This window comes from Apus apus, chromosome 14, assembly GCF_020740795.1.
Source record: "Apus apus isolate bApuApu2 chromosome 14, bApuApu2.pri.cur, whole genome shotgun sequence".
NCBI lineage: Eukaryota > Metazoa > Chordata > Aves > Apodiformes > Apodidae > Apus > Apus apus.
Window position 1 is genome coordinate 13,822,308 of NC_067295.1, and position 21,630 is coordinate 13,843,937.

At 37.5% G+C, this 21,630-nt stretch overlaps 1 protein-coding gene across 17 annotated transcripts in view; it reads right to left on the reverse strand.

Annotated features, from left to right (window-relative positions):
* The window catches only part of RBFOX1 (RNA binding fox-1 homolog 1), a 1,074,031-nt gene that overhangs the window by 944,768 nt on the left and 107,633 nt on the right, over positions 1-21,630 (reverse strand). For all 17 annotated transcript variants that reach the window (XM_051631846.1, XM_051631815.1, XM_051631814.1 and 14 more), the window contains exon 2: positions 17,828-17,887. In XM_051631846.1, the coding sequence (XP_051487806.1) occupies positions 17,828-17,887 (60 nt within the window). The remainder of the gene's footprint in view (positions 1-17,827; positions 17,888-21,630) is intronic.

Sequence of the window (21,630 nt, forward strand, 5' to 3'; positions counted from 1 at the left end):
TCTCAATATAGACTAATGTTTCAAATACTAATACAAATGACACGCAGAGAAACATGCACTTACAACAGACAATGACACTCTAGAAATGCAGGAAAGTTACTTACAGTCCCCGTTTGGCACATATGTGTTGAGCCTGATGTGTTAAAACCAGCATCTGGTGCACAAAGTCACATTCAGGGTGCAGCTTTGCTCAGCTTTGACTAAATCCTCCCATTTCTTACCTACCAGACTTCGCTCATTTGCAAATCATGTATTGAACTGCTTCTTCCATTTCAGAATGCTAGTTGCAATTCTGCTTTCATTTGCCTGTGCTTCGGGTGCAGCAATATGTACGTTCAGCTTGGTATCTCTCCTCTGTACGTTATTACTATGTACCATCATCTTTCTAGATACATGCTGTTCATCTTAGTCTCATTAACCCTTGCTGGCACTGTTTACATCTCCTGAGATACATTGTGATCATTTACAGATGCTTATCGGTTTAGCTTCAAATAGTTTTTTTGAGCGTAGTCTCTGTACTGTCTATATAAAAGCAATGAACCATAATAAAAACATGCTAGTTCTCAACACAGCAAAGACTTGTACTCAAGTTCACTCTACAGCGTGACAGGGGAAAAAAAAAGGAAAAAATCAAAACACAATGACAATTTAATGACACAACAAAATGCTTGTAAAAGCCTAAACAGTAACTACAGAATTGTATAAGTATACATCACTATGCACTTCAGGACAGACATGCTTCCTAATGAAATAATATCTCCTATGTCTGTTTTCGATCCAGTGTGAGTGTCAGTTACCATAATACAGGCTGATGGGCAGGTCTGAACTCTCATCACATTCAACAGTGTTTCCTTCAGAAAGATCCTTTGTGTAATACAACGGTTAAACACTCCGCTCTCATAACAACTGCACTTTGGGGAAGAATTGGGCTTTTAAGAATTATCCATTAAATATTTCCCTTTGAAAACATCTATTTAGAAAAAATCCTACGGAGAAGCAATTGTGTTGATAAGGATCATTTCTTCTATGTTTAACACAATTGAAATCTGTGCTGCCATGGAAATTATGGTTCTTCATGGCTAATCACAAGGACAGTAGTTGCATGAGTCTCTCTGTTCATGAAAAAAGACTGTTAATCCTCAAGTCTTCAGTCGCTTGACTAGCTTGAGAGCCAGAAAGCAGTGCCACAAAACAGGAGACCAATTAGCTAAAGCTCTTAATTTGCACTTGGAAAAAATAAAACTATAGGAAACCCCTAATATTAAAGATCCTTCCCCTAATAATTTCATCATGAAATGAAATAAGGACAGCCACAACCATTAGTAAGTACAGATTATAACCGGTCTCCTGGTTGCTAGTGACTCACTTCAACAAGTTCCATTCCACAATGACTATAGAGAGGCTTCAGCCAGCTGCCTGAGCTGGTGCACTGCTGTTAGCCAGCACTTCAAAACAGAACTATATTTGATTTTCACATACAGACAGTAAAATAAGCTTTTAAAATGGAATTTGAGGTATCACTACTGGAAAATAGGCCAGGTATACCAGGTAATGTGTGTCTGTTCCCTCTCAGGAGCCAGGTTTGAAAATTCTGCCTTTTGCTTTTCTTCACATCTTTCATAGTCCATCATAAAAATACACCATAAAATGGTAGCACTGTTTTAAAGACAAAAGTCTGCCTTAAGTCTGCTCTCTTGCATTATCCAATAAACACAAATGGTTGTTATTCTATTAATTTTATTAATGAGATCATGCCCAGTTCAGGAAAACTTCACAAATACTTATAAATCATAGTTCGTCACCCCACCTGTCCTCAACTTCTCAACCTCTTCTATTGCTTTTTTCCTCCTGACTGCCAGCTGCTAGTACAGATGTCAATTCCTGCCAGATGTTTTCATAAAAACCTCAGTTAGTACCGACCCACAGATGAAACAGCTATAGAGGTGACTGTACAAATCTAGACTTTGGAAGTACAAGAGGCTAAATGAGATTCTCTTTCTCTCTACACATCAGTTTATTCAAGGATTCTCTCTCACAGGTGAAGATTTCATCTGCATTACTATTTCTAACCAAAGTAAATAAGCCAAACAACTACTTCGAAAAGAGACGTGTGATACAGTATTAGAAAGGCACACACAACTCAACCCTACAGCAAAGAGCATGAGCTTATAAGGAGAATGAGAGAGTATGGTCAGTCCATAACAGCTCCTCTATGCTGCTCCCTTCTCCTCACACTTTTCACTGCTCCAGTCCTTCAGGATAAACCTCTTCCAGCATGGGCTTCTCACCATGAGGAGCCATTCCTGTCAGGAGGAGCTGCTGTATCACAGGCTCTCCAGGGGCTGCAGTTTTCTTTAGGTAATATCCACCTGCTCTGGCATGGGGTCCTCCATGGATTCCCATGTGGATACTTGCTCCACCATGGTTTCCCCATGCACCAGGGGAACCCCTGCTCCAGCACCTGCAGCACCTCCCTCCCCTCCTGCTCTCATCTGGGTGCTCACAGGGCTGTGGTTCTCACATGTTTTTTCTCCTCACTCCCCTGTACCTGGCCAGGGTTTTATCCTTTCTTAAAGAACAAACTGACTGAAACCCTTTGTATGTGGTACATGGCAGCCTGGCCTCTCCTCACAATACTTTTGCTTAGAGTTTTTAGGGAAAGTAGCATAACTGAAATTAGGAAAGAGGTGAGAAGTTAATACAAAATCTACAATATTCTATTGTTCAACAAGACAATATGTTCTGGTCTTGCTCTGTTTTAAAATGTCAACACTCCTTCAATCTCTCCAATAGTGTGAGACAATACAAGACCAGCGAGCCTTGTGTCAATAGCAGCTGCAACAGAGGAATGAGGTTTAAAGCATTGCCTTTCTCAGCATTTGAAAATACGGAGATAATTAAGTCTGATTTTCTTCAAAGCTTCCCACCTTCCTAATGAGGTCTAATGAATTCAGCACTTCAGATTTAACAACAGGTGCCTTTACATTAGGAGGCCATGTTGTACAGGCACGAACAGCACCTGCAAGCCTCTTGCTCAGGAATGCTAAAGAAGCCCACAAAACTGCTCCTTCCAGCAGCAGCTGCCAGGCCAAATGAATACATGATACTGTCTAACACGCATGCCTTGCTCAGGGCCTGGCCTCAGCCCAGTGCTGGAGTGTGTACATCCATCACAACTATTGATTTATCCTCGTAAAACACACGTGGTTCCCAGTCTTTAAGGTCACCTCAGACTGACACACATTGGTAGGACTGTTTTTATCCCTTTGGTTGAGAGTCTTTAAGAAAACCTTTATGTTAGACTCCCAGCTGTTGTTCTGCTGAGGAACATAAGGCTGTTCCCAGATCACCACAGTGAGCACACAGTTTGAGAGGTTTTGTTCCATAATAAACATGCTCTAAATCATAGATAACACTCATTTAAGCACTTTGATAAAAATTTTTGTTCATATTAGCAACAACAGCCTCATGAAAAAAAGACTAAATATACTTAACTTTCCTAAAGAAAAATACATCCAAAACACCCCAAAGGCAGTAACCCCCTCCCCACCCCTCTGACCAGGAAGACTCTTACTCAGACTGTACCAACACCATGAGCAGCATTAGCATTATGGTCATTGCTCAGTTGTTGCTGCACATTCCACTTGCAGCTTCAGTTCTGGAAGGTGCAACGGCTGAGTAAGATTAATCAGAGTCTATTTGTTGCAGAAGCTAAGGGAAGGAACAGTGCTAAGCATTTTTCAAAAATGAATAATAACCCAGGTACCTGGCACTTGCATGTGAAGTGAAGCATTACAAACAAATGAGGAGTAATAGAGCTTACTGGGCATAAAATCTTATTGTTTTATTTTAAAAAAAAGTGCAGAATAAGCAAACAAGAAGTAATCACCCTGAGCACATCCACCAACTAAATAACCTTTAAACTTTCTGAGGTCCTACAAAATAACATGATTGATTAACATCTATATGAGTTTATGAAGGGGAACGGGACATAAATACTTAGAAACTATACTAGAGTTTTAGCCCTGTCTTAGCTCTTTTACTGTTCAAATACAAAAACATTGAGGTAACTATTTTAATGGTCCAGATCTTGCTATTGTATTTCCTGAGGTTTGAAGTGCTTGGAGAAATTTTATTCAGGCTTCAGTATTTGCCAAATTAACGTCTGGAGAATGCCAGGCATTTTAAAAAGAAATGCTAATTAATTCTTCCCTTATATGCTGCCCATTATTTAGTATATTTTGCTAGACATCCAACTTGCTAACAGTTCCCCTGCTTGGAACTTTAAATAAAGAGCAAAAAAAGAACTTTTAAAGGAATCCAAGACTTATACATATGCATATGACAGGTTTACAGCTGGACAATACACTATTTAGAAAGATTTACAGTAACTGCATTTGCTGGATAAAATGTTGCAATTTCCTGATAGCTGATTTTCAGAGAGCTGGAAGTAATATTCTGCCATAGGACTATATTCATCCTGCCCTTGAAATCAAAACTGAACTTGGACTCATCATTACCAACTTATCAATTTTTGCAGACAATTATTGCTGGTTTTCTGTTTTTCAATGTGGTGTGTTCTGTTTTTTTTTCTCATCTGATTTATCTTCTTGTTAAAGAAGATTACCTGTATCTATTTTGTCTTTCCATTAACATCCTGAGCTCAAAATCTTCATTTTGATGTATTATAAAGTATGGAAAGACTTTAGGGTCTCTTTGGTAGAAATAATCTCAGTTTGTACTAAGAACAAAGAGGAAACGTATTGGTCACTAATTCCAGCCTCTACATAACAAATTCAACTTAAAAAGAAGAATGAATTCACAGTTTACCTGGACCAGCCTCTGAAAAAAAGCATCACTGACAAACTGTTTAGATTCCTCAACTATAATAATTCCTTTAAGTTAATTCCAAGGACTTGGATTTTTTTGTGAATTTATATCCCACACATGGACTTGAGATAGAAAGAATAGAGAGAACTTGAGACACAAATATTGGCTGGTGTTCAGAATGCTGGATGTTCAGAAAGCTGAAAAACTAGAAATTTTGGGAGCCAACCACTGTCAAACCCTCGTTTTTATAAATCACATGCCATGGGGAAATAAACAATATTATCTTACTTTTTTGTTATGGGAAAGTTAAGAGAACAGAAGTTATTAACACACCTAGAGCACCATTAATTATGGAGAAAGCAAGACAAGCTGAGAACACAGTAGAGCTAGATGTTCTGTTGTAAAACTGCCTAGTATGTAAATCGTAGCTATCTTATATCTCCTGAAATTAATATGTGTTTTTAAAGGCTTTTTAGAAAACAACATGGCACCATTCTACTATGAAAAATCTAGATATTTAGATGACTGATGACATCAGGAATTGAATTTGAATTTGGCATACTTTAGATGTTCACATTGAAAGGAATGAATGCCTTTGTTTTGAAAGACAAAAATATCACAGTGTGGAAAAAGAGAAAGAGACAGTGAAAACAACTGAATGATGGATTGAGAGATAAACATTGTGCATTATTGTTTATTCAAGCAGCTAGTAGTACTAAATAAGGTTTTCCTAATATCATTACTGTGGTGATTAACATCCTTTTTCACACTTAAAAATCATGCCTGAAACTCAAAAGTGAATTGATTCCGCCGCCCCCCATAATTAATTACTTCACATTTAATTGCAGGAAGCAGTGTCTTTTTTCAACTCCACACTTGCAAAATAGAGGCTTAATTCTACTCCCTTTCAGCTCTGTTCTGTGTGGGACCAGTAACACTGAGGTGTCAGGAGATGATGAAGTGCCTAGACTTCTCTCTCTATAAAGCAAGCAACCCAGATCTGCCATACTACATCTCTGCCTCAGGAGAGGGAAAGCAGCTAGTTTTGAGTTTTAAATAAGGAACAAGAGACAAAAGACAGGATTGTAAAAAATATTCACTATGGTTTAACAAGCACAGGTTAAGTGTTCTGCTGGTTTTAACAAAAACAGTCTTGAGAGTTTGCATGATTATATGATACCAGGGGTCATTTGGGCTACAGTCCATCAAACCAGGCTTTGAGAGGGAATTCCTATAAAAAGCAAGAAAAATGGAGACCAAAGATGGCTAAGGAGATATCAACAGTATTGGGTTTTGTTTCCAAATAGTTTTATTTTGTCAAACTGCTTCTGGACAGAGAGAACAGAGAAACTGTGCTAATGTTTCTGTTTAGCAGCTACAAGCATTTTTTGGCATGAGTTTGCAAATAATTCTAATTGACTGAATTCTGCCTTTCAGGCTTTTTCCTTTACTGTTTTGATAGATCATGCTTTAACATCAGCAACAGTGGTATCTCCCATGGCACTGCTTACACACAATGTATGTGAACAAGTGATAAACTACATATAGTGCAAAGAAAAAAAAGTGAAGTAGCTCTTAGGTCTCACATTTGTAACTGAAGACACTTTTTAGCATTATTTATTCAGACATGAACCAGCTTGAAATTTTTCTATATATCCAGTGGCAACCCGGCACTTAGTAAAATTGCTAATGTGAATTTGGATTTTGTTAAAAACAGAACAACACCTTTATATACTACTAGTAGTATCAATACATTTCCCTGAGCTATTAAGTATTCATTTAACACAACTTCATCAAAAAGAATCTAATGGAGAGTATCATCATTGCATCACATCACATCAGCTCTTTCAGCCTGCCTAAGGATAATTTCCTTCCAGTAGCTTTCTTCTTTTATTGCAAAAAAAGCACAATAAGGCCTAAAGCCCATATTAACACATTGCTGACGTGTTTCTATGCCACTGGAATAACGTGTGGAAGACCACAAAACTGGCTTTCAGATCCCAACCCACATCCAATTTCCATGCACAAAATAGTAATATCAAACTAGTTTACATATGTAAACTACGTTCTTCTTTGAGAAATAATCACTTCTTTTCTGTGTTCATGATATACTGAAAAAACCCCTGGGGCACAGAGCATGGAACTACTCACTTTTATTATTTACCTCCCTAGTTTAGCTTATTTCAACATCCTAGCCAATGAATAAGGGCAGCACTGAGGAAAGAAAATTACAGATTTTAAGAGGCAGTTTTGCTTAAAATTAAGTCTGGGGTAATTGAACTGTTGTGGTGAAAGTTCTCTCCGAACATGAAGGTTACTTCCTGTCTTGCCTCAAACAGTCAGCACAAGGAAGAGCACACCAAGAAGTCCTTATTCTGTGACTTATCAGCATGTGTCAGGCACAGAACCTCAGATCTCATGAGAGAGAACACATCCAAAACCTGGAAATTATTTGCAGCGCTGCATCTCAGACATTCCCGTAAGGGTTGCAGCTAGCTGGAGAGTTACTTAAGATTAAAGATTGCCTCTAGTTGACCTCTGTTTCCTGAGTTCTCGGGTCAACACAGCAAGTGTTTCTCAAGAACTGTTAGGACTAGAAATTCTCTCAATGAAGAAAGGTAAAAAAGCAATGTATCACATGACTTCAGGAGCCATGGCTGGGCGTAAGAGGCCTAGTTGTTTAAGACTTGCAATGAGGAGTTACCTTTAGTGATTTCATGATTGTTAGGAGGGCATGACAAGCAGTATTAGCAAGACCATGGCCTGCAGATTGAGAGAAGTGATCCTTCCCCCACAGTCAGCCCTTGTGAAACCCCACCTGTAACCAGTCTGGGGCTTCCCAGACAGATATGGACATACATGGACATAAGAGAGCAAGACCAGCAGAGACCATGAAAGTGGTCAGGGACTGCAACACTGAGGACTCACAAAGGGGTTCGTTCAGCCTTAAGAACAGAAGGTAAATAGGAGACATGACTTCCTTTGGGTACCTAGTGGCAGCCTATAGGAGGGAGAGACAGGCTCTTCTCACAGGATTTCAGTGACAGGAGGCAACACACTCAGCCTGGAATACAGGAGCTTCTGACCAGATAGAAAGAAAACAAAGTTAATCAGGAAGATGACCAAATACTGGAAGAGAAGCCCAGAGAGGCTGTAGGGTACACATCCTTGGAGATATTAAAAAATCAGCACCTATGGAACTTGGCAAGCAAAGAAAAGAGTGAGTAACGAAGTGCAAGACACTGCTATTTCCTGATAATATTCTCACTTTTAGTGTCTTATTTCAGTCAAGAATCAAAACCCAATCATGCCAAATCCCCAAACCATGATAACTTCATCACCTTGAAGTGTTTACAAGATGAAGTTACAATGATAACCTGCCTGATGAAACATACAAAGGAAAACCACAGTTTAACAAAGAAACCACTCTGAACAGGGACATAAGCAGCATAACTATGAATTAATCATGTTATCCAAAATTTCAACAATCATTTCAATATGTTGAAGTGTCTTCAAAGAATAAAGCCTTTGAGTAAGAAGAACATGCTTTCTGTAATGACTGAAGAAAAAAGCAAAAGGTGCAACGGTTAAAGAACCCTTGTCATGGCCTCATATTGTAATACTAAGGCTGTCAATGGGTGTAAATTAAAAGCATAATGGTCCTCATTGAAAACTGTTTAATTTCTGCTGCCTGGGATTCTCTTTCCCCTGCATGTTCCCTCCTCATATTAAAAAAACCCTCTGTAATTATGAATTCTCTTATTCAAGCAAACTCTTTTTTCTACACTCAGCAGCTGCTTATTTTAATATTGCAATGGATTAGAAATCCTCGCTTTCTAAAACCCAAAAACCAGTGTCCTAAAAAATGCTTCCTCTTCTAAAATGCTAATTTACTTTAGATAAATAGCTTTCTTGTCATATGTCAGCTTATTTTGAAGACAAAAAAATTAAACCAAACAAACTATGCACATACTTGGACTACAGTAATACAAAATTGTACCTTTTGAAAAGCTCTGTTTGTTTCTTTACCAAGAAATGTTGCCTTTTTGAATTGCTAATTCAGTTAATGGGTTCATTTTGCTTTGAAATTTGCATCATGAAAATTACCAGCCTTACAAGTTCCTCTATGTACAAAACAGTCTGCATATTTTGTTCAAAGGTTGTGTTTGATACTGGGAAATAGCAGCATGTCTTGAAAAGCTAAAAATGCAAGAAGCTACGTTAGGGTCAGTGGTGTAACAGTACTTGTTAGTGTTTCTAAAAGAAAAAACGAAGATCTGCAATTATTTTTATGCAATTTTTTTATAAACATGTAAAAAAACCCCAACAAAACAGACACCACAAAAAACCACCAATGATCTTTCAGATCAGCCTCAGAGTAGCCAACTAGACTCACAGAGCTGGAACTCTGGCCACCATATTACAACTCCAGGTTTCCATTGTGCAATGGGCAGGACACAAGAGCACACAGAGAACAACTAAAAAGCCTCCTTTTCAATCCACAGAAGTTAACAATTGTTTTCAGCTGTGTTTCCAGACACAGTGCTCTGTGAAAGGCAGGGTTCAATATCTGCATGACAGAGAATATATAAGGGGAAATTATACTGTAACTCATGCACAGCAGAAACCACACCTCCGCTCTTGGTTGTTTCACCATTTAACCAAAATGTGTCTTAACTCAAGTTTAAGGCTCCTGTGTCACAGAGAAATGCTAATGAACAGAAGAACAGATACCTGCAGATTTCAGTGATAAAGATGATACTTTCTAGAAATGAACATGTTCTGGATTTGAATAATATTACATTTTTTAAAATACAAAATTACATCAGCTTTCTTCTGTTTTCAAATAAACCACTGGCACAAGTGTAGCCAGAACGAGGACTCCAATGTATGGATTTCATACAATAGAACATAGAAATCAAGTCTTGCTGAAGACAGGGAGGGAAATTCAGAAATATCCACATAGCCCTGACTATCTCAAAGCGTTAATATGCCAAAGAATTTCTTCTAAGCTCTACTTCTGTGTGGGCAAGACATCCCCAGGACTGAGCACACGACAATGCCTAAGCAAAAACCAGACAGTGGAGGCTTTATTCAGCTACACAGGACTGAGGGAACTAGTAAAATATTCTTCGGCAACTAAGATATCATAATACTGTACTTCTGAAAAGATTACTGTAAAACATTTTCTTCCAGGAAAGACAGAACAAACCAAATGGGCAGATACGTATTGGAATATATACACACCCAGCTCAACAGTCCTTTGAAAACTCTACAAGACCAAAAGCAAAACTAGACTCATTTAAACTCTGAGGCAGAGGCTACAGATGGCAAACAGGTCATCTGTCCTTCTGCCTTTAAATACAGTGATCTAAAACACTTCTGCATGGACCTTGATCTGAAACAACAGAAACTTTTTAGCCAGAAAAAAGGAACTACTTATAAAAAATTGAAAATGTTTGCTTTTTTGTAGTACATTTCAAGACTGTCTTGCATTGACCCTTCTGACCTCCCACCCCCATCAGGGTAAATACTTTTTTTTGTTGTTGGTAAATAAAGTATTTTTAAATTTTAAAATAGCAATTCTACTTTCTGTATAAAAAATAAATGTGGAAACAGTATAATTTGACATAGGAAAGGCTTTTTTTTACAGCCTTAAAAAGATAATTTAACTTCAAATACTTTTACACCTGCACTCAACTAATTAGCCACAGTATATGATGCTAAGAGGAGTTCAATACTTCTTCTTTATCCCAGTGTTCTGTAGGAATTAGTTCATGTAATGAACAAAAAGACAATATGATTATTAGAACAGATTTTCAGCATCACTGATATTTACGTCAGTAGAAGTAACAGAGAAAATCTATTCTTGCCAAGCCATTGGTTCATATTTCTCTTCTACACTGATGTGTTCCGTCTCTTAACTTTCATCTGACTGATTCAGACCTAAAACACTGCTCACTTTGCAGGCTGGATTCAATGTAACATTTTCTTATGATGACTTGTTACTTCTGCTTCTGGTTTTCCATCTCTCTGCAGTACAACACCTTTTTTGAAAAGCCTTTGTAATATTTTTTGTTTCACTAGGCTTCTTCTTAAATTACTCATTTTGAGTTTAGATCGGTTGCCTAACTGAAGGCAATGAATATTCCAGAATATTAAATTTGTTATTCCGTTTAGCCAAAGATGTTTCAAAATCAGTATTTTAAGGTCAGAGATATTGTAAAATAATATCACCATTTATTGCTGCTTTTAGGGTGCTTACAGATAAGATTCCAGTCTTAAATCTCAGTTCTTTCAATTCAATTCCAGTGACTCACATTTTGTTGCTACATTCATGAAGTGTTTTATTAATGGAGATCGAATAACAAACTCCCACACTCTGGCACATCTATTTCAGGCCTCACAGTTTTACTTTTCCCTTTACTGATACTTTCACACATTTGTTTACCAGATTTCAGATGCTTGAGGCCTTGATAATATCATTATAGAAATGTTTAACCAAACCCACAGTTTACTCTGACAATATTTGGCATTAGTAACAGCTAATACTCACTATAAACATTAAACTGGCAAGCCTACTCAGAGACTTTTCAGTGTTTTTTTAAATAATTGAAAACCATGTAGAGCAAACCAGATATTTAGATATATAATACAGATAATAAATACTTGTATTAAAAATGTTTTAAAATTAGAAGAATCAGTTTATTTTTTCCAATGTTATATATAAATTTAAAACTTAGAAGACTTGTCTAACTTCCCCAAGTAGGCAAAAGCCCCATTCAAGTGAATGATCAAAAGGCAGAATTAAAGATGCCGGAGACACAAAAGAAATGTTCGGGTTAAAAATCTCTTTAAAATCTTGGAAAAATATTTCTTAGAGGTTATTAAAGGCAAAAGTGGAGACTTTGTTAACAACCCACTATATCTAAATCATAAATTGGAGAAATTTAGGAACACAGTGAAGTTTATTGCACATCTGCTTGCTTCTATAATAATTCTAGCCGTATTATAATAAAACATCACACACTGTAGTCTCACCAAGTATAACCATTGCTGTGCTCTTAACAATCTCTGTCTTCCTTAGGCGGGAAATTACTGGTAGCTTTCTCAGGACGTAAATTGGCAAACACTGATGAGCAACATGTAGAATTAACAATCGCTACTATTACTCTCATAAACTCATCCTTTTTTAAAAATGTCAATACTACAAGAAGGCTTTTGGGAGCTTTTTCTTTCTGCCTTCTTTTTAATACTCTTCTGCATTCAACGGATGTTTACCTATTTCCTCAGAAGCAAATCTGTCTCTCAATGTACGTTTCCTTCACAGCTTGCATGGAACTACATGAACACTCAAGGGAAAGGTGATCAGTATGTTTAAAATAAATAATAAAGCACCTTCCCTTGCAAATAGTAAAATGAACACAGTCTATTTTCAGCCATTTGGTCTAAATATACTCAGACTGCCAGAATTTTCATATATGGCAACTGCAAATTATATTGGTTTAATTTTCACACAGAATTTGTATTTGTCAAACTCATTTACATGCAAACCATACGATTTATGTCTATTCAATGGGTGCATCACAAATTTTTATTCTGGGTCTGACCTATCACTTCTAAATGTTAGCCTATGATGAAATGTTTTGATCTTCTCCAATGGAGCGTTCACATCCTCCAGCTTAAGGCTATCTTCAAATACTGTGTGATAGGAAAACATGTATGAAATCACATCTTCAGTCATCTTCCCTTTTCTAAAGAGTCCCCCTTTTTGAGAAACAGTGTATAGGATCACTCACCTTTCTGCTAAATAAATAAGATGGCCATTACAAGCAGTTTCACAGAGAGGCAGCTAACATGTTCTGGATTTTGTTGACTTGAAATCTGATAAGCCAAAATCATATCCTGTAAAATTCAGTATCATTTGACAAAGACAAGGACATTTTCCTTGCACTCTCCTTATTAATACAAAGAGGAGAGTGTTCACTGTGCACTCTCAGGTAACCCACTAGAAAGATTATTTCTGGAACAAAATGAAACTATATCAGATGTGATTTTCCAGGATGTGGTGAGACAGCATCCTCCAAACCAGATTTGGCTCTCTCTCCAGGGAAACCAGATATCTATTACCAGCAAGAGACATGTACCATCCCACATCACGTATTATTTAAATACTAGGTATCTAATTTCCATCTCTGCCAGACTGGTGCTTTCCCAGTTAACAAGAATAACTGTCCTGACAATAAACCCCAGACATTTTATGTATGTGCTATGTCTAAGCAGCAAGTGAATAAAACAATCTTTTTTCTTCCAACAAGAAACAGAAAAAAATATGCAACTACTCACAAGCCTAATCTGTTTTTTAAAATAAAACAATAACATTTCTATATTCCAAATAGCTTCTCTTCTAAATTTATTACATACATTAGCTGCCAGGTGAGAGTAGAACTGCTAAAATACTACTCCAGCAGATTCACCAAGAAAAGTGTTTTATGCTTAGCAAAGACAGCAGATGATTTGGGAGCCAGAAGTAGCAGTACTTGCCTTTGCAAAACAAAACCAGGGGCAAGCATAGGAAGCAAAGGAACCGACTACCTGTGTCCCACATTTAAGGTAGCAGAATTTTCACCTAGTGCAAAACACTTTGCAGAAAATCAGCCTGAGTAAGGTGATGGTTGTTGAATCTCTGCTCTGAAGTACAATCTTGGAATCCTCAAAAAGAGGAGAAAACATTTCTGCAAATAACTTGTGAACTACAATTTCCTACAAATTGTCACTAGATGGCATCTTATCATCACACTTTAAATCTGAGTTCATTGCTGCCATTCCCCTCAGACAGAAAACGCTGAACGGGAAGTGTCCCGATGAAATTGCAGTTCCGTGTACCATTATGCAATAAATACTGTCCTTCTGGAAACCACCCCAGAAACGGCGAAAAATCAGTATACGTTGCAGTGCATTTATAAAGTGATAGCAAAACTATTAAGGGGAGCCAAAAGGGCCCAAGGAGCCAGGGTAGGTTGTTTGTGTTTGAGATTTCTTTTGTAGTTTATATTTCTCATCCATCAGAATTATTAACAGGTTTTTTTACTGACCTTTAGACATGTTTTCTGAGTTTGGTTTTGGTTAGTTTTTTTTTAATTCTGGGGTTTGATTCTTTAAAAACATTATTACTATTAACAAAATGCAAAATAAAACCAAATAAAACGTTAACAGATCTATAAATATTTTAATATTAATTATGCAAAGTATTTGCCCTTAAGAGAACAACGAAAGCATCAAAATGAATGGCATGCAATTCTCATAGCACAGCTAAACAGAACCTGTTTGATGGGCAGCTGTACAATAGTGAGAATCTTGCTTGTGCAAATACTTATTGCAAATTAATAATTTTATTAACTTGTTTTCCAGCAGCACTATTTTGTAACATGTGACTGAAAGCCAAGGGAAAGAAAGATTCTTAGGAAAAGCTGAGCAAAACGAACACACTCCCTTTTGTTTCATGTGAACTACATAAGGAGAGATTTACAGGACCAATGTAGGCAAAGCGCCTCTTCACACCTTATTTCCTGCAGTTTCTTGCCTTCCAACTCTGGGAGCACATTCTAGCTCACAAAAAATTTATCGCTGCTTGCAGTGAAAAGCTATCAAGCTTTTATCCAACCTTGGCCACTACACCAGAGCATGTCCTGAAGTACCCAATCTACACAGCTTCTGAATACTTCCAGGGATGGTATCAATATTTTCCCCAGAGTGTTTTTATTCTGCCAGGTCAGGTTCATTCTACAGTATCATTTGAGATATCTGCACAACGTAGTTTCCTTTTTTTTCCCCTCTGCAGAATAATGTCCCCTTCTGCCCCACATCTTATCCAAGTGCTCTTTGGTGATGCTTAGGGAAGAGCTGTTTTTTCTTTCAGTCCTATTCTTGTCCCTGGCAGTGACAGATTATTTTTTTTGTTAAGAATGCTGGTGCCAAGACACATTCCATTCAACAGAAAGCTAAAATTTAAGGAAATTCAGCTAATAAACACCTCTCCCAAAGCAGCAGCAGAAACAAGGTAACTTCAGGTAGCTAGCACATTTCTGTTCAGATCACAGGCAGCAATTTTTTCAGCAATTTTATTTCTCAGCAAAACTCATAATTTCCCTACTGAATTACCCTGAAGAGTCCTATTTTACTCCCAGTGCCCTTTCTCTACAACTCTTGATTAAAAACAGTACAATATACTTGTTATTGAATATAAATATATGGACAGTCATTTCAGAAATAGAGACTGGGGGGAAAAAGCAAAGCCATTTTAGAAAATGCAAACCTTTAAAGAAGTAGCTTAGGAGAAGAATATGAAATTGCAGATAGAAAAGTACAGCACTTGGAGGAAGGCATAAGAAAAGGGACCAAAATGGCAGAATCCTGGCACAGCCCTCTGGATTCTGGCAGCAAGCAATTTGCTAACTGCCTAACCCTTCTCAAGAGTCATTTCTTCAAGTTAGATTTTCTTAGCTCCACAGATATAACTGATTGCCTGACGAGATTTAAGAACAAAAGAAAGGTTTCAAAAGGCACAATCACTCAGTTTAATGGAAACATTTGAATTATTTAACAAACAATCTATTAAGCAGCTATTCCTATCAAGTAACATGAAGTTTGATAGATCTGATTCACCACTGAGTCCCCACTGTAGTTTTATATCACTGTAACTCAGCCACTGCAATAAAGCCTCAGTTAAGTAACAGAAGTAAATTCAGACTTTCATATGAAATTTGTCACTAAGAGCAGGGAAAACAGCCAACAATTATTTAAAAAAACAAACAAAAAGAACAAGCCAAAAATGGAAATAAACTTTTCAGGCTCTGGAACTGTGGCATTATTCAATTATTCATTCTTGGATCCATTTGAATTCTCATCTATCAACTCTTTTTATTACCAGATTGTTCTATAAGCAATGATCTAGCAACACATTTGAAAAATCTATGTATTCCTTCTCATCCATCACAACAAACAGTTTTCCAAGCCACAGAGACAGTGTAATTTTAAGAGAAATAAGCTCAAGTCTTAACTCATTAATTTTTATGCCATGGTTGTCTAGTATCAGAAGTATAACGGCAAAAATGAAATCTTTCTCTCTTTCCATCACAGTCCTCTTCAGTGGATAAAAATACTTGACTTTTTAATTTCCCTGACCTAAAAATAACCAAAAATCATGGATTAAAAGTGTGTAAATAACCAAGGCTAAAGCAAGAAAGCTTAAATACTGTTTTTTAAGGCAGTACTTAGAAGTTTCAGGACACTTTCTTAAAGGCAACAGCAACCAAAAGACTCAGTTGTACAGTAAAATAATAAATTAATTAGAACTTGCAAGTTAAGTTTGGCTAAGAAGTTCTTTGAAGACTCCACCTCACACTCCTTCACCCCTCTTTTTTTAAAGGGAATAGGGAGCTTTTCAATACAAAATGACATCTAAAACAACTTGTTCTGCACTTGTAGCAGACCATCTTCTATCTAAAAAAAGCCACATTCAGCCAGAAAAACACTACACTGTTCTTCAAAGCACTCATTTTTAACCAATGCAAACCTAATTTCTATGCATATATGTGAAGCGTAAAACCAAGTCTGTAATAATAAGCCTTCACCTCCCACAACATCATTTTACAAGTTTACTTTAGATAAACTAATAGAAAGGCTGCAGCTCTCTAGTGGTTACCAAAGCTTTGAAAACTTTTCTGGTTGGAAGGAAGCACCTGTGTCAGTACAAAAAGAATTATTCAGAGAAGATACTCTTCCAAAACAGTATATGGGGCAAAAAAGGTTTCTGACAAATCATCACCATCAGCCAAAATATATACAGAAATTTAATTTAATCTTTCAAGATGTTTTTTTTATTTACATCAATGCGACCAGCCAGTTTCACAAGACAGTGATTTCAAACTGAAAGTGTTAATCTGAAAAATTCCAGTCACCTCCTTCTTTCAAGGAACTTTCAACACTTAAGGCTCATGTTTAAAATTGCATTAATCATGCTCTCAAACAGAAAAAAGGTTTTGCCATAAACATGAAATACTGTGTATGTCCTTATTCTGTCATAAATCCACATTCCTACAACCTGAAATCTGAGGGGATACAATTGAGATAATCAGAAGAAAAACAGAACCACAAAAACCAAAAAGGCCAAATGTTCAGAGTGAAGCAGTGTCACTTATGTCACTTCCAACCTGAGGTACTTGGAAAGGCCCCATGATATCAGTGTTTTAGAGAGGCAAAAAGAGATTGAAGGAGCTCGACTGCAACAAATTATGAAGTCTTAGTGACATCAAATGGAGCCGGATTTCATCAGCACCTTTGTAAATCAGGCCTATAACACCTTAGCATACACTTATTTTGTGGTAGACTTACTTCCTGCCAAGTGATAATATATGGGAAATGAGGTAGGAAGTAGGTGCAGGATAGAGACAGATTAGATTCTTTCTATTCTTGAAGGCAATATAAGGTAGCTCCTTTTGGTCCAGTCCTGCTCAATTCTCAAGCAAACAGTGACATCACTCTTGTGAACACTTTTGTTTTGCACACACTGAACTTGACCAAACTTCTGTTTTCTTTTTCTGCATCTACTCTGAGCTGGGAACACCATTACAAGAGGGAGCTGCAGTTTACTCAGCTGCTACCCTCCCTTGCACAGTAGGGATAGACAACCTGAAGCCAAGCCTATACCATGATAACAATGCAGTTAGTAGCACACAACATAGATTTACTGAGCTGTTAATGAACTTACACTGCAATGACTCCAATCAGTTGCCTTCAGTTTGGTAAGATACATCTTTGCTATACTATATATTCAAGTATTAAAGAGCTTGTAAGCAAATTCAAGGGCAGTCACTTCAAAAGCAACAAGATGTCACAGGTAAAAATTGGTTCCAGTGATTGATGATTGAAATAACTGAAAAGAAGATCTAAACTCAGTTACAGGATCTAATCTATTCAGCAAAATGCTTCTACTTACTGGACCTTGAGGACTGTTCTTGGCATTGGGAACCAGAGTCATAACATCAGATTTATAATCCTGAAAAGAGAGGAAAAAAATAAAATCAGATGTAACAGGATACTGTGCAGTTGATTTAACAGGAATAAAGATAAACATTGAGCACCATTATAACTAAGTCAGAGGAATCACTAGTAAAACATTTTATTACAGAGATTTTCATTGCCATTTATCTTGTGCATTAGATCCTCTCTACTTAATGGCACACTTCTTTGCCTATACTTGAATGATGCCCAAGAAGGCCAGTACTCCCATCCTTATTTTAGAAGCGTGCAGGTGGGAAGGACAGGAGGATGATACAGCTAGTGCCTTGCAGAAGCTCAATCAGAAAGTCCAGTGCACTTCCTGAACTAAGTCTGTACAGCCTCACCATGAAAGTTTGGATGACAGTTTCTCATTTGCCCGAAATTCTCTTGGCATCTTACAAAAAATTACTCTATATCCTGTTAGAAGGACCCTGGTTTGTCTGCTTGGCCAGAGCCATACGATGTTGCTGCAAACCACTGCAGCACAGGCTGGGCAGGGGGGCAGGCTCATGGCTGCTGCTAATGCACTACAGAAACAAAGGCTTAGAGAGGTGTTTAAAGTGGTGATAGATGTGTCACAGTATCCAAATACAGACACAATAAACACAAGTGCAAGACAATTTTTAAAAGAACTATTTTTTAAACTATATGTTAGCAAGTAGTTGGCATGTTAATATTTTTTTTTCTTGCCTAATGAATCCAGCCATTTCATTCCTGGGTATATTTCTAAAAGGTCTCCCAGGTCCAGCCTCCCGTTCTCTTGCTTTTTCTGTCCATCAGTTCAGAGGTGCATGTTGAAGGGAAGCTATGCAGTTCCTCCTAAAGTTTGAGAATCTAAGTCTGATAAACTGAAATTGAGGCATGTCTGGCAAAGACAGCAGAAAGTACCTGCTGTGAAATTATTATTGTTATTATTTTCAGACATGCCTCCAGATATCAAGCTTCTAGATAATTTATTTATTTGAGACGGGATAGTCAAGTAGACAGAGCATATTTCAGGGAGCTGATAGGAATTTTCTGGTACTTTACTGTATGACTTTCCCACATTTCACTTCTCTGCATCCCAGTTTATCTATTAAGATAGGGAGGACTATATCACTTCTCACCCAGAAAGAACCCTAGTGTCTGTAAGCTGTCTCAAAAGACAGCTGTTACAGAAACACAGCAGCTTGAAACACATGGCCTTTGCCACTGACACATGAAAAGAATTCATGGGCTACAAAAATTAACATCTCTAGTGGTTACAAAAAAATTCTCATTCTTTTTAACTTTTCCTCCATGTATTACAAGTCAAGTCACAAAAGGGCCTTTAATGCAGTGAGAGTCCAATCAGCATACTAGTTCCTGAGCAGCAGAAATAGGAATATTTGCCGTCTGTTCAACTTGGCCGTTGTATACATTGACTTCTACAATGGAAATGTCAAGAAGCAGACTTCACAAGACATATATAGATGCCAAATTACCATTAAAATCAGCCAACAGGCAAATTCCTTCTGTCCAATTACATCTGTTTCCCACAAAGGAAAATGTTCACTTCTGTCAGCTGTGAGAAGCTGCAAGCTCTTGGAGACAGACATCAAACAAAAACACCAGCCGAATCACCTGCTTTCTAGCCTCTGCTTAATTTAATAACCTTTCCAAATCCTTACTCGCTGCTGTGTCACTGATAAGCTCTGCATTTTCTCCTTTTCTGACCTCCTTCATGTTCACTTATTCCATTTTCCTGCTTTCATTTTTTCCTTCACCATGTATCTTATTACTACCACCCACAGTTCAGCCACCTCATACTAATTTTACTACCTCTGCTATATTATGCACATCACGAAGAACGTACAGAGAGATACAGAATGTATGCAATGCTCATTACCTTCCATTCTGTCTTCTAATTAGCATGTTCTGGCTTATTGTAGAGTTCCATGCAACAGGTTGCATGGCTAACCTTAGAACATAGTTTCACAGTGCTGCTAAAGGGCACTCTAAAAATTCAAACCCCACAAGATAACCATTTTGCAGGGGTGCTGCTCTTGGGAAACTCTCTAGGAGAGGCAGGCTGGCAGGCATGAAAATAGACACCAGATTTTACTCTACACAACTGTCTTTTCCAGAAGGCAATGCCCCAAGTTCCAAATAAATATGCCATTTTAAATAGGTATTTTAAAAATATACCTCCCCCCACAGCTAATTTCCAGGCATTGCACAGCTCTGTGAACCAGGAAGAAATAAACAGCTTTGGACCAATGTTGTGGATGAGACACCTAGTTGGAAAGCTTGTGATGTGCTTCATATTAATAACATACTTGCCATCTGTGATAATTCAGGGCACATTGAGCCAGAAAATAAAAAAATTAGCAAAAGTCCTCAGGCAAAGACTATTTTTAGGGGGACAGAAAATTCCTACAATGGTCCAGACTAATCTAAGCCAGTTTGCATGAACCTGAGTCCTTCCCAGTAGTTCCAGAAACCTGGTCTGGACAGACTGCTATCTGTTAAACACCAATCTCCTCCTCTTGTGTCAAAGGTTGGAATAATCACTCACTACAGCTGCAATGATAGCACTCAGGCACAGCTTTCTGGTAGATGAGAGATTAATTCTCTGCTCCCAGCCTCAGGATGGTCATAATGATTTTCATATATAAGGCATTTTCCTATGCACAATTACTGTATTTAGAACAAACAAGAAACTGTTTAGTGAACTTGCATTCACATGCATTTTCAGGTACTACCTTAGACATGTTCAGGTTATGCAAAGCATTATGGCCCTGACAAGCCATTTAACCCTGCATTTGTCTTGGGTTCTATGGGAAACAAAACCATCACTTCAGCCTTGCAGCACTTATGGCAGCACAAAGGAAAAATCTTTCCCCTTCCTATAGAACTGTATTTCATGTTCCTATCAGTGCCTACTCTAGGTCATTTCTTTTATTTTTCTTGTTTCCATGAACATTTTTATTTTAAGACTGTTTCTGCTTGGTACTCAAAGGTGGAGTTTGCAACAATCACTTACAGACTATTATCAAGGTTACTCAGTTACAAAGGGCAGTTGTGCTGTCCCTACATCAGGTTTAGTCAGATGTTTCTTATCATTTCCTTCTCTATCCATCTGCCCTTAAAGAAATAATGAAATAGCATTAAAAAGCTCCCTAAATTTTATAGGGGGCACACTCTTTTCCCCACCCCTCCAACTGCAAGTTTGCAGTAAATGTCAGTGTACAGACATTACTATCCATTCTTCTGCCTTTAATGGGAAAATAAATTTCGGCAGTCTTTCCCCAGAGTTTTAAGTCTTAGCTACTCCCTGGGGACAGAAAGAATTAATGCAAGTAAGATCCATATTTTCTTCTTGGAACACTACTACTTCCAGCAATTTATTTGACTGACTATGCCTTCTATTACCATGTAAATTGTTTCAGGCTGCTGCGGAAAAAAAAAAAAAAAAAGTATTAATCTCCCCTCAGTAAGTCATAAAATAAAGAAATCAATTTCAAGGTCAATTTAGTCTAAATAACACCTGCTGCCCTTTTTGTAACATGCAGACTCCTCTGAAACAGTAAGTTGCTGTCTATAAAGGCATCAATATGTGATGTTTCACAGAAATGAAGGTAACATATAGTACAGTACAGCTTATTTTCAGTGTACCATCTGAGCCTTAAAAAAGGTACAAAACAGGTCCCTTGTCATCATAAGCATAAGGCTTTATAGCAGTAAACTGAACCTATGGAACGCTTCATGTGTATATAA